The sequence below is a fragment of the Rhamphochromis sp. 'chilingali' genome (assembly GCF_963969265.1).
Source record: "Rhamphochromis sp. 'chilingali' genome assembly, chromosome: 5".
Taxonomy (NCBI): Eukaryota; Metazoa; Chordata; class Actinopteri; order Cichliformes; family Cichlidae; genus Rhamphochromis; species Rhamphochromis sp. 'chilingali'.
The window spans coordinates 22,416,845-22,432,698 of NC_137932.1; the positions used below are offsets into that span (position 1 = coordinate 22,416,845).

A 15,854-nucleotide genomic window follows, 5' to 3' on the forward strand; every position below is an offset into this window, starting at 1 on the left:
AGCTCACTTTTTATACCAGTCAAACCAGAATATAAAGAAATCCATAGTACATGTTATTTACTCTGAGTGAGTCACAGAGCTGCATAGTTAAATATTATGAATCACGTAAATAGGGGACAAAAGTAAATAAGGCCAAACACAAGTTTACATCCTCAAGTTCAACTTTTCCTTTTACAGACCTGAAACATTTCCCAGACTCACACTTAGCTATTCTTAATACACTGCACATTACATAAAGGTGGTCTGGCATAATCACAACAAAGTTTTCTTCTTTTAAAACACTTCAAATACTTGGGGTTGTTAGCTCTGTGTGCACTTGCTGTTCCCTTCTTTTTTAAAGAGGGAGATTATTTTTAAAGGAGCAGCAATTGTATTTCCTGTATTTGCATTTCCTCTGATTCATTAAACAACTCAGTTGTTTGACTCAATTCACTGTGAGCTAAACAAACCGACTTCTATGGTGTTAAATCATGATAGTAGATGAAATTAAAGAAGAAACTTAAAGAAGTCTAGTTTCTTTTCTTTCTAATCTCCTTAGATTACCTATAACATACACAGACAGAGATGAAATGTACTCCCTAAATGTTATCTTTGGGTTCTACAAATTTAGACAATAAGTTATAATATGGGAATCAAAAGAGCATTTTTGTGCTTTGACACACAACAATGCCTGCTAGCAACAGCCTGTAGAACAGTTTGATAAAGAAAATTTGTAAATATCATCTTTCATATGAAACTGTTGCTGTTTTCACTTTTTCTTCAGGACAAACATGAAAATGAGGAGAAAACGACTTCTTTCAAACACTTTGAGGTCACAAATTATGTAAATCCACACAAATTATGAGCCAACATCAGTAACTTCAAATTACAGATCAGAGCTCATTTTGATCACAGATGTCAGCCCCATCACACACTGTTTTCAGGTTGCGCTGCTAAAAAGCCTACACACTTCGTTTAATTACTGGGCCTTAATTCTCAAACACAGCGAGCCTGGGAGATGAATTAAAAAAATGAAATCCAGCTTTCTGGGGAGAGGCTCATTTCCCTCAGGCAGGCGGTGGGGATATTTGGCAGATTTTCAATCGATTCGTCAGACGTTTTCCGCTTGTTTTTCCCTGATATGGACCATGAGTGTGTGCGTTTGTGTGTGTGGGGGGGGGAACAAAAAAAAAGAAAATTTGTGCAGTTAATTTGGTTGGCAGCCCAGCTCAGCAGCCTCCACATCTCCCTCCAAACAAACAACCCCCACCCCATCCAAAGCAAAGTTAGCGAGGTCAAACACACCACAGACTCATAAACTCAACTCGTGTAAAACTTTATTAGCTCTTACACCAGACGTGACCTTTAATTATCAAAAATGTGCCCATTATGGATAAAGCGATTCTTCATATCCTGAAAAAGGGGAACGCAGCACTGACATGATCCTGGGTTATGTTGCGGATTAGTGGTGACTCTTCAGCAGCTACAGAACAAATGTGACGCTGACTGTTAAAGGAACAGTTTGACGTCTGAGTAAATATGACTGTCCTCGCACAGAGAAGACTGATCTCACTCGTGCTTTTATGACACGTTATGTTAGTGTTGCATTAATGTATTTGCACTTGCATAGCAGTTTTCTCTCCTTACTGAACACTCAGAATGCTTTAGACTAGAGGAAACAAACTCCCGTTTATACAATGGTTTATTCTGTTCACTTTATTTTAAATGCTTTCTTGGGGTGAGGCAGCAGCAGTGTGAACCACTGGACCACAGTGATAACCAACCCAATAAAAGACTGGAAACAGGAGTAAACAGCTGCCTTGCTAACAACCACGATTTTAAAGCAAGTATGTAAATCTGAGTATAAATGTCTGACAACAACTGTCCAGTTGACCGTTTTCTGTTTCCAGCCTTTAAAATAGGATAAGCTTGGTGGTTGCAGACACCAGAGACGTATTGAGCTTGTATCATTCAACTCTCTGCAAACTATTCCTTTACCATTATGTTAAATAAGATAAGGAACAAGGCTCTTTCTTTACATAGCCATGATGTTAGATTAGGTACTTTAACCACAGGAACCTCGACCAACAAAATAAACTCAAAGCAGATAAGAGTTGGTGTAATCTGAGTGAAGACAAACTGTGGCATCTTGTCCATTTATATCAGCTTTTTCCTGAGATCTGTCAAATGTAGAAGAAAAGTAGAGACAGCTGACACAACCTCACCTGCTTGCAAACTTCACAGAGGAAAGGAGACAGTCTGAAGATGTCAAATCTGCTGCAACACTTCTCGAATGTAGAAAAACGTCACTACTCTGATTTTTTTTTAAAAGAAAGAAAAAGGCCCCAAGCCAAATGAATTTAATCCAGTAATGCAGCTTTGTAAATGCTGCAGGAGGTTTGACCTCTTCGTCTGTCAAATTAGGGGGAAATGAAGTAAAAGATGAGGCAGGTTTAGACAAAGCAAAAAAACACAACTATGTAAACTAAAATCACATTATTAGAAACTCTGGAATGCACTTAAAATATCTGACTAGAAGTCCATTATAGAAAAAAACCAACACATTACAAAAACAATGATGTCAATACACTAAAGAGATTAGAAAAGTTTCCTTTGTGAGCAATAGGTGTTAATGTATGAGTGTGTATGTGTGGATACACTGCAGCACCACCGCCAAATCCCATTTCCATAAATAAGAAACTTTCACAGACATTTCTGCAAATGCAAGTTTGACTTTCAAGTGTGAATTTGTCACTCGGAGTAGACGAGCCGTTTCTCCCGACCTTTACGCGTGACTCAGTCACAGCTTTACACATTGGAAATACCAGCAGACTAAGTAGCCTAAAGTAAGTTACGCCCATGTCACACACACTACGAATGAGTGCAAAGTAATCATCAGCGAGAACGACACAGGCTGGACTTGTGAGCGTCCTTCACATCTTATTGGCCTTCCAGGTCAGGTAGGAGTTCCAAGCAACAGCAACGACCTGGACGACAGCCAGCCTGCAAGGAGGACGAAATCTGATGTGTCTGGTTTGGATGCAAGTCGGAGAGTTTCATAAAGACGGAAATAAAGGCTTTCTGAGACAATTAAAGTTGGTTTCATGTGACATTTTCACAAGTGAAACAAATGATGTCTTATTTAGACGCAGAAGTAGTAAAACTACAACTTCAAAACATGTTTTCAGGTTTAAAATAATCCACTAAGATCAGACAGAGTATGTATCCTAAAAGTGCAGAAATGACTGTGTTAAAGCAGTCGAAATGTAAAAATAAAACCCTTAAGATTTGACTCTGTACACAAGCTTCTTCTGCTCTCACTAACCTTCAAATATGATCAGAGCTCACTGCCTGCATGCTAATGAAGCCATCAAACTCTCACCTGTGGTGCAGAGGGATGAAGTAGAAGTTGGCAATCTGGACTGGAGGCCAAAACTGAAACAACCAGGAAACATTCAACTGATCAGCGAAACATATTCTGAAGAGATAAAAAGAGAGATTACACTGAACACTTACATAGTAATTAGAGATCAGGGCATCTGTGTAGTCCTGTGAACACAGAAAGAGAAATATTATCATGTCGGTACCATCTGAAATTACTTTAATGAAAAACATTCATGCTAAACTCAATTTATTACGAAAACAATAGAAAGGAAATGGTTATTTTGCTGCTTTCTTTTTCAGGTTCTCGTATCGTCTTCTGTTATAATCAGAGCATCACGCTCCTCTCCACTCCTCTAAAACCCCAAATAAACAAACATGGTCCTGACAAAAGTTCAACATGAGGTTTCAAATGTGAAGTTATTGTGTTAAATTAAGCAACTCTAAAACATAATTTACTATCCAAGAAAGAAGAACTATTTCTTTATTAGCTAGCTCTTCATGTGGAAATCAGAGGACGTCCAGAAGAAATGTGACACTGTCCCGTGAGCCTGTAAGAGAAACTCTGTTACAGATTCTAAACATACTTTCTTTTAATAAAAAGTAAACTGACTCAACATCAAAACAATCCCATTAAAGATGTGATTTGGTCCACAGTTAGCAGCACAGATTGTTTTACATAATTGAACAAAGATCTGTTTGTTTCTTTGTTCCTTCATCAAGCTCCTGTTCATGGATGAATATTTTATTTCACATTCACTGCCACAGATCCAAGCTTCTGGCCCCTGAGATCATCAGTTAGATCGTGGATGAACGAGTGTCAGAAGACTTCCTGTCCACCTACCACTGCAGACACAGAGTACATTAATTCATGAAAGCTGCACTCCTCTCCCTCAGCCTACTAAAAAAAAAAAGACAAAAATCTTAAGAGGAAACTTTTAGTTGTATTTAAAAGACAGAAGTAAAGTGTTTCTCCACTCAAACATGACGGACAAACTCGTGACCTCCTGCTTAGGTACGAGGTTCAGCCCTGCAGCGTTTTCCATCAGAACAGTTGAAGCTGCCGGTGGGGGAGGAAGTGAGGAATGCTGATGTGCTCAAACTACAGCTGGTGAGTAGTTTCTGTCCAAACGGAAGGTAAACTGTATGCATGAACACCTTCATCAGCCACACATAAACACACTTTATTTCACTCATTTTGTTAAAACAAGAAAAATGTATTTACATTGTTACAATAAGTAAATAAATATGACGTGTTAATATATTGCTATATTGAAACTTCAGAGTAAAGGTTATTTAACATAGTTTCCTTCTGCAGTGAAACAAAGAGCTTCACTTATTTATTTGACACAACATTTATCCACCTGTGTCCGCAAGTCGATTACAGGCTGTGCTGTCAGCACGCTGTCTGATCTATGAAATAAAGCATGCTGCCCTCCTCCACCATCGCCATTCATTGAAGTTAATCTGAAATTTATACAAGTTAAAGTTGGATTCTTAAAAGCTGCGTGCAAGCGTTCATGTAGCCACTGCAGCATATTTACAGGTAGGCCCACATTTTTTTGGACACTGACACAATTGGCTGTAACTCCTCTATATTTAATCAAATGTCTGCTTTTAAAGCCCTCATTCATCAGATAACCCTAAATTCAATATACTCTAAAACCCTGACAATACTTTTACAGACCTAACTGGATATTACAGACGATTTGTGTCTGAAGTCTGCGTGTATTGTCTTAAAGCCCTTTGAATCATTGCTCTGACGTTAATGTGACAAAAATGATGCTGACAATATACCTAAACTTGCACATACCATTTAAAGAAAAAAGAAAAGGCTTCTTTTATTTGTTCCCTTATTTGACGTGGTAGAGCTCAGCAAAAAGATTATGAATTATACTTAAAGAAATGTTTTGGCGTGAGTGCGTCGTGTAGTTTAATCATGTTGTTATGCTGGCGATGCAACCTGAAGGTAGAAATCAGGTGTTTGTTCTTAATAAGCAACTTTCTCTCTCAAACACACGATATTACAAAACACACACACCGAGAAAAAAACCCAACCTGTCTACTTAAAGGTCACCCTGACATCTCCTGGCATATAAAACCAACAAGCCAATGTTCCAGCTATAATATTTTTCTGCCTTTTTTCCAGGGTGAAAACAGTGTTTTAATTACGGTCAAACAAGCTAGTTTGCCACCTGGGGTGAAATTACGTCAATGTCTTTACCCATACATGACGGGACCTTTCTTACCTCTTCTAGGAGCTTTGTAGGATGCAATAAATATGAAGTTTTGTTGTAAAACTTTAGTGAAATACTAAACCCCAAATTCAGCTAAATTATTCATTAAAAATGATCTAATAAGATTGTCTAAACATTCAAGTTTTAGGATCCAGGTCTTCTCAGGGCAGCACGTGGAAGCTAGATTTGTGTTTGCACTTTGCACACTGTACTGTATATGCAACATCTAACACAGGTCACACTTTTCTGCTCTTCCTGTCTTTACACTGTGCAGAACATTATGAATGTTCAGACTCTGATCAGTTACACAGCACAGCATGTGGTCTGACCCTGACATCGTGGAGTTGATCTTGGAAGAGAATGACGGCAAACGGAACAACATGCTTCAAAACCCCAACCTGCCAAGTGCCTCGAAAAACTGTGCAGTGATAAAGTTGTGATGTTTGAAAAACAGAGCCTCACACTTCTCACCTGTTTTTCTCACTTTTTCTCCAGCGTACTGTGTTTTATTTTTGAGTAATGACCAAGACTCTGACCAAACAGTTGCAGGTAAAAAGCAGAACAGGTAAACAAGAGAGGCAAAGCTGCGACTGGAACTCTGTCCAGATTTATCAATCACAGCGGCTGTTTGGTCAGAGGCTCCATTCATTTTCATCTCACATTTCCTCAGTGCCAGACCCCGTTGTAACGAGCGCATTTGTCATTTATTTTCTGTCCTTTGTGACATTTACCGGGTTGGCCTTTCAGGTCTGCGCCTCTCCTTTTGTAAATAATTGATGGTGATCAGCAGCATGTTGGGAAAGCAAGGCGGCGACGGGCGTTTGAGCAGCTGGCACAAGATGACAGTTAGCTCTGACCTGGCATACAAACACACACTCGCACACGTATATATGAAGGTATGAGTCACACTGGTTATTTCCACACTCCCTCCCTCCCTCTCTCTCTCGCCTCTTCCTCCATCACAGGAAATAGTTTCCAATAATAATGAGAGGTGAGTGTTGGAGGTCAGATGAAAACCAAACTTCCTGTCTGTGTACTGTCGTTTACCTGAGCTGTGTGCGTGCAGGAAGCTTACTGCTCTCTGACCAGTTTGTTCGTCTCAGGTTTAGTTTTAGTGCTTAAAAAGGTCAAATTCATGCCACACAATGACGACTGTAAAACTCTACACACGAAGAACAAAGAAAGGAGGGTTTGACGAAGACTTTGCATCTGAAATCTGAATCATAGATTCTTTTTTCTATGTATTTAAATGCAATTTTAGGGTAACACAAAGTAATTTATCTGTGCAATTCAAACTGATACCTTTCAGGCTTTGGATAAACCTGTTTTTACGTGACGATGTAACATTTATAAATAAAAAATGAGCTGAAGACACATCAGGTCAAACTCTAACCTTTTACCTCAAGTGGAGTTTTTCAAATTGATCAACGTCACCTGGAAGATTTTCCACATCACTACAATACTGATGGACTCATTCAACACAGGGTTAAAGGTGACCATTAAAAATGGTCAGAAAAATGTCAAGCAACTGTACCAACCCCCAGTTTATTGCCCTAACTGCTACCAAGCTTCTTTTTGAGGCTCATTAACGCCCTTTTTCAGACTTACACTTCACAAGGGTCAAAGGGTGAGAGACACATGACACAGAGTTATTTCTAGTGTTTTGCATGTTATTTCCCATTTTACACTGGATTGTTTTTCCGCTGGGTAATGATGTTGGGAATGAATCACGACAAGGTACTGAAATAAAACTCACTCACCCTCCTGAGCTTGGTGACGTTCTCCTCGACTGTCAGTCCATTCAGCGCGCCAGAGATGCAGAGGAAGGCTCCCAGAAAGCACGGCGCAAAACACAGCTGTAAGGAAACAAACCAAAAAAACAAGAAGAAGAATCATAAGTTAATCATAAGTGTAACTGCTGTGGCCTAAATCAGCAGATTTCAGGTCAGTTTTATTTAAAAAGCTCCCCTCTGGCAGTGTGACATCAACCTAAACTGAGCAGTAAACGTGCAACCTAAAAACAGAACATGACTTTTGATTATGAGAAATTGGGTGATAAATATCTAATTAATCTACTTGTGACAAAACATTTTCCTGCAGCACATCCGGAAAAGGAAGTCTTTAAAGAAACATCATGGAGGATGAAATCTTTCCTTCGCTGTCATTCTTCTTTTTGTCTTACTTTCTTGATGTTTCATTTCCTTCGATTGGATTTTTTTTCCGAGGATCTTGGGATGCTTAGCTGCTACTCCATAGAAGCTGATGGAGTCCAGAAACAAAGTAACAAACTGAGTCTATAACTAAGTAATAAAATACATACCAGTGATAATCTAAGAAATCTGAAAGACTGAGGTTAAACTGTTCCTAGTATGAATCTTACATGAACAGTCACTCGACGCTACAGCTGCATCACCTTAAATCTTTCAAGTGCTGCTGTTTGTTATGCACACTGAGGTGAAGCGAGCAGCGCTGACAGTGCGACTGGATCACTATTCAAGCGTGCAAGTGAACCCTTTGCTCCAGTAAATATTTTATTCAGTAACAAGCAGATACTGCTTTTTTTTTTTTTTTTTTTTAACATTGTGCTCTGCTGCAGTTTCACTGAAACACAGCAGGGGGCAGCATGAAGCTACCAAAAATGACTCGTTTTTAGACATTTACAGAAAAGTTGCATTCCAAGTTTATGCTATATAATTTTATTGATATGTTTGTGTTCCTTAATCTAAAGTTAATGATTCATTCAGAAAGCATGAGGTACAGATTATAGTTATGTGCAACTAGTCGACTGAACATTTAAACGTTGCAGCTTTTGCTACTCAATGCCAAAAATGATAGTCAGTTATATTCAGCAATATTCTTATTTTATTAAATTACGACAGGAATTCCTGGTTCAAAGTTGTTCTACCACCATCGGCCACTCCCTGGGGCTGAACCCTGTTTCCTCTCTTTCTATGAATGAAGCAGTAAATAAACAGAGGCTTAAACTAAAAAGATGACAGCTGTTCTGCAGCACTTATAAATCAATCAATGCAAACTAACTGTATATCAAGCTTTGTCAGAATAAACTGGAATATAACTAAGCAACCGAAGTCAGATGTAGTCAAACTGCACCTGCAACTCTTAACTAATCTGACATCACATGTGTTTGAAACATTATACAAAGTAAACAACATTTCAAGTATGTTCTGCTTTAGATAGTTTCTTAGGTTTTTCTATCAATTAGGCTATTAAATCTTTTTTTTGGCTGTCTCATTTAAACAACTAAATGAGCAACTACAAAATACCAGTGCTACCACTCAGCACCCTAGTAGATACACCTAAGGTATTAATTTGAAAATCCTCTGTGACTTCCTTCTTGAGTTATCGCATTCACAAACGTGGGTGTCCGCACCGCCCGCTCACCCTGTAGATGACAATGATACCCCACCAACCTACAGCTGAGGGGCAAAAACTGGAGCTCTGTTGCATAACTCAGCCTCTCCACTCAAAAGCTTCACAAAAAGGGAAAACAGTCTGCTAACAAGAGTTTCCTCCCATCAGGACAACAAAGACTCATCTGTCAGTCAAAACGATCTCAGCAGTCAGGCTTCATCCACTCTGTTTGCCACAACTAACAAGCTCAGTGCGAGTGGCAAATACACACTTACACACAGAGAGCTGTTTTTATTACTGAGCTGGTGTTCGGTTTGCTTTGCTGAGAAGAAGAAGAGGAAGAAGAGGAAGAAGAAGAAGACGACCATTAAGGGTCCTTAAGATGCTCATCTCACCTGGTCGACCAGCATTTTCTTCATGGCAGCGCTTTTGGTTCCTCCAACAACCAGTCGGTCCAAAACCTTGTACCAGCTGCCGATGACAGGGCCCTTTATTGCAACAGAAATAAAATTACTCTTGAAATCCCCCACTTAATTCTCTTCTAATATCTTTAACTGCAATGGAAGCAGAAGACCGATGATGGATTTCATGAAAAATAAAAACATCAAATCTTTGCTTTTTGGTTTGTGCATTAAATACTCAGCCATTTATTCACAATGAACTCACAAAATGAACCAAAGTTAACAACTTGCTATGTGAACTATACAAACCTTTGTGTCTAATTGCAATTTTCTGTAAATGTGTGTCCTTCACAAATCAACACAGGTCCACAAGAGAGAAACTGACACTGACATGGAGTTTGTTCAAAATCAGTCAAAATTTAACAATATTTCTACAAGGTGCAATCACAAAGTTCTAAATTGCTGCTGATAAAATTAAAAAACATGACCTGGCTTAGATTTGGGTTCTCTCCTCAGACTGCTGACAGCTCAGCTGCTGTTTTCAGATCACTCCTCCTCAAAGTCACATTGTTGTGTCCATAAAACTACAGAGTACTTCTTGAAATCAAATTCTCCAGCTTTTATAACACCACTGTGGGCTGTGATCCTCGTTGGCCAGATCAAGGAAAGTATTTATTAACAAACCCATCATACTTGCTAGTTTTGGCCCACTGCAACTCCTTCCTGTTCCCAAAATAAAAGTTACAAAGATGGACTGACATAGTGGGGAACCAAGGAAAGTATAAGACTCCAGCTGAACACCAAACAAAAAACAGATGTCCAGAGGTGCAAAAAAAGATGATGTTGAAGATGAGACTGGCTAAAAATCAAGTATTTTTTGTTTGTTTGGGGGTTTTTTTATGTGCCGAGTCCTGTAACTCTGTGTTTGCATCTTGCAGAAGATGCACAAGTAACAACAGAACAGGGAATTCTTCTCCACTACCAAAAAATACAAAACTTAGGCCATAAAGGTACAAAAATAGTGTTTTATCAAATTTTTACATTAAAAGTTTTACATTTTAAATTAATGTCCAATTTTAAAAACATTTTCCAAAAGAACTCAGCAGCTTTCTGTCAACAGCTTCCCTCCTTAAATGGAAGCACGAGCAGGCTGGCTGAAGATAAACCGAATTCAACCAACAAATGGATGCATTATTTATGTGAAGGAGAACGATACATGATGCATGAATATAGGTGCCAATAAACATGTGTCTCAAGTCCTGTGTGTGCTGAATAGCCACCCTCCAGACAAGACTAAATATCTATACATCTTGCGTGTATATTTTTGTACGATGGAGGAGCTTCAGATAATTACGGAAACATAAATAAACTTTGCCTTCGTCACAGCGACGTCAGAAAGAAATGAGCTACTTGGAGGGCGAATTGTGCAGCTGTCACAGTTAGTGAAATACTGATGAATTAAACATACAAAGACATGAATGAGTGGTATACAACAAGTAACACAGATCAGACAAGTACATCATGAACACACACACTTAAAGTCATTAATTACAGATGCACAAACAAGCAGGAATCTTTTTTTTTTCCATGAACACAATAATTTTCCTTTATATTAACTTCCTCAATTTAAACAATTAACCAGACAGTAAAAACCTGTGGCAACATTTCTTCTTCCAGGGAGCCACACTGACATGGATCGAATCAACGAAAACACATCACGCAGTTTAAGTTAAACTCTAAATTTGCACAGCACAGTGTTGTACAGTGTGTTATCTGCACAGTAGAAGGCCTGCCTCTGTATGTTTAAAACTTTGTTTTAAAATGTTGACTTTGTTTTACAAAGGTGCTCATTTGGTGTCCTCTGAGGTGGCAAAATAAATCTTACAGAAAACCTTCCATATTATAAATCCCCTACTGCATTATATCATATATAACTAGTTAGCACTATGTAGCATAACACACAATTTCGGGACACAGCATTTGGGAATGACTGCTGTGAGTAACTGTGGTTGTCTATAATAAAGAAGCATGATTCAGTGGTTGAGTTTGGGAACGTTTCTGTATGAAATGACTTGGAAGTGTCAGCATAGCGACCACAATAACAAATGTATGAATTTTCCAAATCCTTTGTTTCCCTTTAGCAGAGGACACACTGAACCATCATTTATAAAAGAAAAGGAGATAATGCCTCCCATGATAACAAATTTTAAACACATTTGATTCTATGATGCCGTTTTTATGTCTTGGTGAGCACTAATTACTGTTTTAAATGCTTAACATAATGACCCTGGTATGCACCGACAGACATCACAAAAATGGCTGCTGAGAGGCTAGACTTGCTTTCATATGAACTAAAATATTATTCTATTTCACCATGATTCACACAGTTTCTCTAGATCTAAAAAAAAAATCAAGCATGTAACACCTTTTTAACAAAATAAAATCAAAGGTATTTAGAAAATTTTAAAAAGTAAATGAACTGAGAGTCAGAAGGATACTTACCACAAAGAAGAAACCAATACTCATCATCTTAGCCGTCCTCTGCACGTTGTGGTTAGCCAATCCTCTCCTCTCGATCAGCTGCTGGGAGATGACATCACCGACACCTACTAAAGACCCTGGAGGTCAAACAGAGTTGATACTGCATCTCAGTCCCCTGAGCACAATCTTCTACAGATATGATCCGTGCAGACATGTTACTGTTCCTGCAGTGAGAATCTGATTAGGCAGCACTCTTGTAATTACTACATAATAACCACAAATATGCCAAAAAATGTATTCAAAGAATCAACTTTACTGTTAATATTGAAAATAATGTGTTAAAATACTTTATAAGCCTTCCAAAATTAACAAAAGCTCCCAACCAAATGTGAACTACTAAAAAAATCTGCATTGTCTTAAAGAGAGATCAGCTGAAGTCAAACTCGACCTGGAAAAAAGGAAAAGTTTCTTGAGATCAAATTTTAACACAACTTGTGATAAAATGCTGCCACCCAGTGGTGAAAGTTTAAGTGACATTTTGCAGGGGGCGTTTACAAAAAGTATCTTTAAATGCAACAAAACAGTCCAAAAGTACAAACTCCCATCCGAGTTCAACTTGGCGATGGTCACGCAATGTGTCCCTCAAACAGACTCAGTTGTTTTTCTTCTCTGTAATTTATCTTATTTATACGAACAAATGAGATTTCATCACCGAGCTCTTGTCTTCATTTGTTTCACACTGTTTATTAGCAGGCATTAAAGGGTTGTCACCAACAAGCCACCATTAACTCATCATCATTGTGTTTTTACTTTGAACTTGGCACCATCCATGAATTTCCTGAGTCACTGCTAATTTTTTATTTATAAACCAATTTTAGACAAACAATCCTGCTTAACACTGCAGAGATTTCACAGAGGTCCTCTTCAAGTCTTCTGTTTGTTTCTAACAAAAATCCTTTAAAAAAAATAATAAATTGGTCCAGCAACTCATTTAAAGGCCTTAATATCTCCAGCTTGAGTCAGGACCTCAGTAAGCTCTGTGGTAAATTACTCCACTTATTAGCTTTTCACTTTATTATAGTGGGCAGCTAAAACTTCTTGGGTTTGGTACAGACGTGTCACCTCTCATCCATGAAGCTTCTTCAGTTCTAAAGAAAAATGGTGGAGAATCCTAAACATTTAAGTCCTAGTGAAAGTTGTGCCCCTTGGAGGCAGCCCCGACGGTCGTTGACCAACTACTGATTTATGCTTCAGCAGGAAATCTACACCACAGTTATGTAATCACAGTAAACCCCTCTGAACCCCTGTGCTGTAACCTGACGTGCACCTACCTGCAGATGTAACTACATGTTAGGTCGATGCTGGCTGTTCAGCTCCATTGATTAGGAATAATAATCATAGTATCAGTATAAATACAATTGTCAGCTGATTAGACGTCAGCTGGACATAATGGAATAATAATAAGATAAACTAAATTCATGTGTCATAACATGTAGTTATAATAAGAAATTCATGATGTGTCAACACTAACCTCAAATCTTTCAATAAATTTGGGTTGGTTTTTTTTCCCCTTTCTTTTTTTGTAGGAAACTGAATGCAAACTGAAATTAAAAACTTTGAAAATGCATGAAGACTGTCAATAGGGAAACTGATTTTTCTTTTTTTAAATTCCTCAGAGAGGCTCCTTTTAGCTGCTCTAGCTGCAAGGTCAAACCTCTGCCTCTATCTAGTGGCGACTAAATAGTACTGCAAACAGTACTTTAAAACTACAGCCTTCTGAAAAAAGTAAAGGGTTAATGCAACACTAACTGCTTAGGTTAGATCATTTACATCTGAAACTTGCTCCAATGTGTGAATCCACCAGAGCTCTAAAAGCCATTTTCAACGCTATGAAATCCAAAAGTGCTACACAACAGTTACAGAAATATTTTTGGTCTAATACCTGCATCATATTAAACTCATCAGCATGCTTTAGCTCTCTGTATCACGTTTTAGACATTTTGGGCAAACAGAGTTCAATTCAAATGTTTTTGTGTGTGTGTTAAATCAATATATTTATGGTTTCGTCTGGATGTTCTGATCACTTATCCTGTAAAAATATATGCAAACTTGATGTTCTCATGAGTATGTACGACTCTACAACCTTCTTGAATAGATGTACATATCATACACATATTATTGATTCTTTTTTCATTTGCTTTTATTCCTGATCACAGTACAATGACCTTTAGCCTGTGTCTATTTGTACACTAAACTGGAGCAAAGGTTTGTAAAGTCAACCAGAAGCTGAAACGGGACCCTTCATTTTATTTTAATCAACAAAGGTCAGTGTATGGTGTACCCAACTGCACCTTCTCATGTGACATCTGTCTGCAGCTTTTCTACATTTACGTTTGCGCATTCAGCGTGTAACTTATTTTTATGTGCAGTGACAAGGTTGTCCTACCCGCTGTCACTATCTGGACTGTCCAGGGGTATTTAGTCATCAAGACCTGGTAGCCTCTCCAAAGGCCTGCCATTCCTCGTCCTAGGAAGAAAGAAAAATAAAAGCTTGTTGCAAATGCAGACTTTTCTGCTCAATCACCCCGCCCGCCGGTTGTAACGTGATTCAAATCAAGTGATACCACTAACAAGTTCCGTTAAACTGTCCATTAGTGATTGCCCATTAGTGTAAACTTCGGGCTTTTTTAAAAATTATTTCAGGGTTTTAAAACACTTAAATGTATCCAAGACCTATATCGAAGAGGTTAGCTCACTCTTTCAAATTCAGTCAAACGGCTAGCTAATCCTCTCCATTCAGTTACATCACACTTATGGTCAACTGCTGACTCAAAGTTAACATGTTATTAAAGTATTCGTGTTTCGGTAAATTTTGTCAATGCCGAATTCTAACACTGGGTCTAACATTTTCTCTCAAGCTACCGAAGTTGTTAATAGATGTCTAGTTTTACGACAGCTTAGATTAACTGTAAAATCTATTTTTTTTTATGACGTTTGGCTTGAGGCTCGGTCTCGTGCTGGCTGGCGAAGCTAACGTTGCACGGAACCTACGACTTGCACAGTGCGTCATTAGCGTCTCTAAATCACAGCACTAACTTTTAATCACTCGTTTAGCTTACGAAACCAAACTAAACTGCACTCCTAACACACTGTAGCAACTCAGTTTAAATCAAGAATAACGAACTGCTGAGTCTTTCATCGTTTCTGTAACTTTCCGTTTAACATTATTGCAGCTGCTGTTTAACTCACCTTTACAGCTCACCGTAGTTAACTTAAAGGTCCGTAAACTAGCAAGCTGTGGATAATGTAAATAAAACTGTACACATGCCCGGCTTCCCTGAGGAAACAGGCGGAGATGCTTTCACGGCACGGAATCAGCTCCGACTTTGCAGTACTCCAACTGTACAGCACAGAAAAATATGAATACAAATTTATGTGGTATACTGTTGTTTCTATTTTAAATACACTTACTTCTTTAGGCTTAGCTCACATCAGTTATATTTTTATAGTTTAAAGAAGTTGTCAACCAAGTTGGGTCTTATTAGTCTCAAGTTTTGTATTTATTATATTGGTAATTCTTCCAGTGCAACAATTTAAAAAAAACCTGGTACACAATTAAAGGTCTTCTAAAAATTCCAATACAATAAAAAGGGGATCCAGGTAACACAGACATGTAGGCTTCCCAGTCTCAAAGATATTTCCTGAATTATTTTAGTATTTTAAGTACATGATGTTTTTATTAGTTTATATTAACTCTATATTATTGTCATTTCAGTTTAAGTGATTTTTACAGATTACTTTAGAGTTTACTTAACTTTGACTAACACAGTATTCATTACATCTGCGTAAATTGATTAGTAATCAACAATTTATTTAGCTTTGTTGCAACCGATAAGGGCAGAAGAAACCGTGATCTACTATGACCAGTGAAGACAGCATAGGAACTGTAGTCTGCGTCAGTTCCGCTGTACACAATAACATAGGCACACCCCTGCCCTCTAGA

General features: G+C 38.2%; 1 protein-coding gene across 3 annotated transcripts; it reads right to left on the reverse strand.

Moving 5' to 3' along the window:
* Nucleotides 1–1,294: 1,294 nt before the first annotated feature.
* On the reverse strand, nt 1,295–15,230 carry mpv17 (mitochondrial inner membrane protein MPV17). Of its 3 annotated transcripts, none has more exons than XM_080883302.1 (8): nt 15,101–15,230; nt 14,298–14,378; nt 11,873–11,976; nt 9,365–9,457; nt 7,358–7,453; nt 3,496–3,528; nt 3,362–3,414; nt 1,295–2,982 (listed from the first exon to the last, which is right to left on the reverse strand). In XM_080883302.1, the coding sequence occupies exons 2-8, from the start codon at nt 14,368–14,370 to the stop codon at nt 2,913–2,915; spliced, it is 522 nt and encodes a 173-aa protein (XP_080739428.1). In that variant the 5' UTR covers nt 14,371–14,378; nt 15,101–15,230; the 3' UTR covers nt 1,295–2,912. The 3 variants fall into 3 exon arrangements, with proteins under 3 accessions (XP_080739428.1, XP_080739427.1, XP_080739426.1); XM_080883301.1 differs by having other exon boundaries at nt 11,873–11,979; XM_080883300.1 differs by having other exon boundaries at nt 11,873–11,988.
* Between the last annotated feature and the right edge of the window lie 624 nt (nt 15,231–15,854).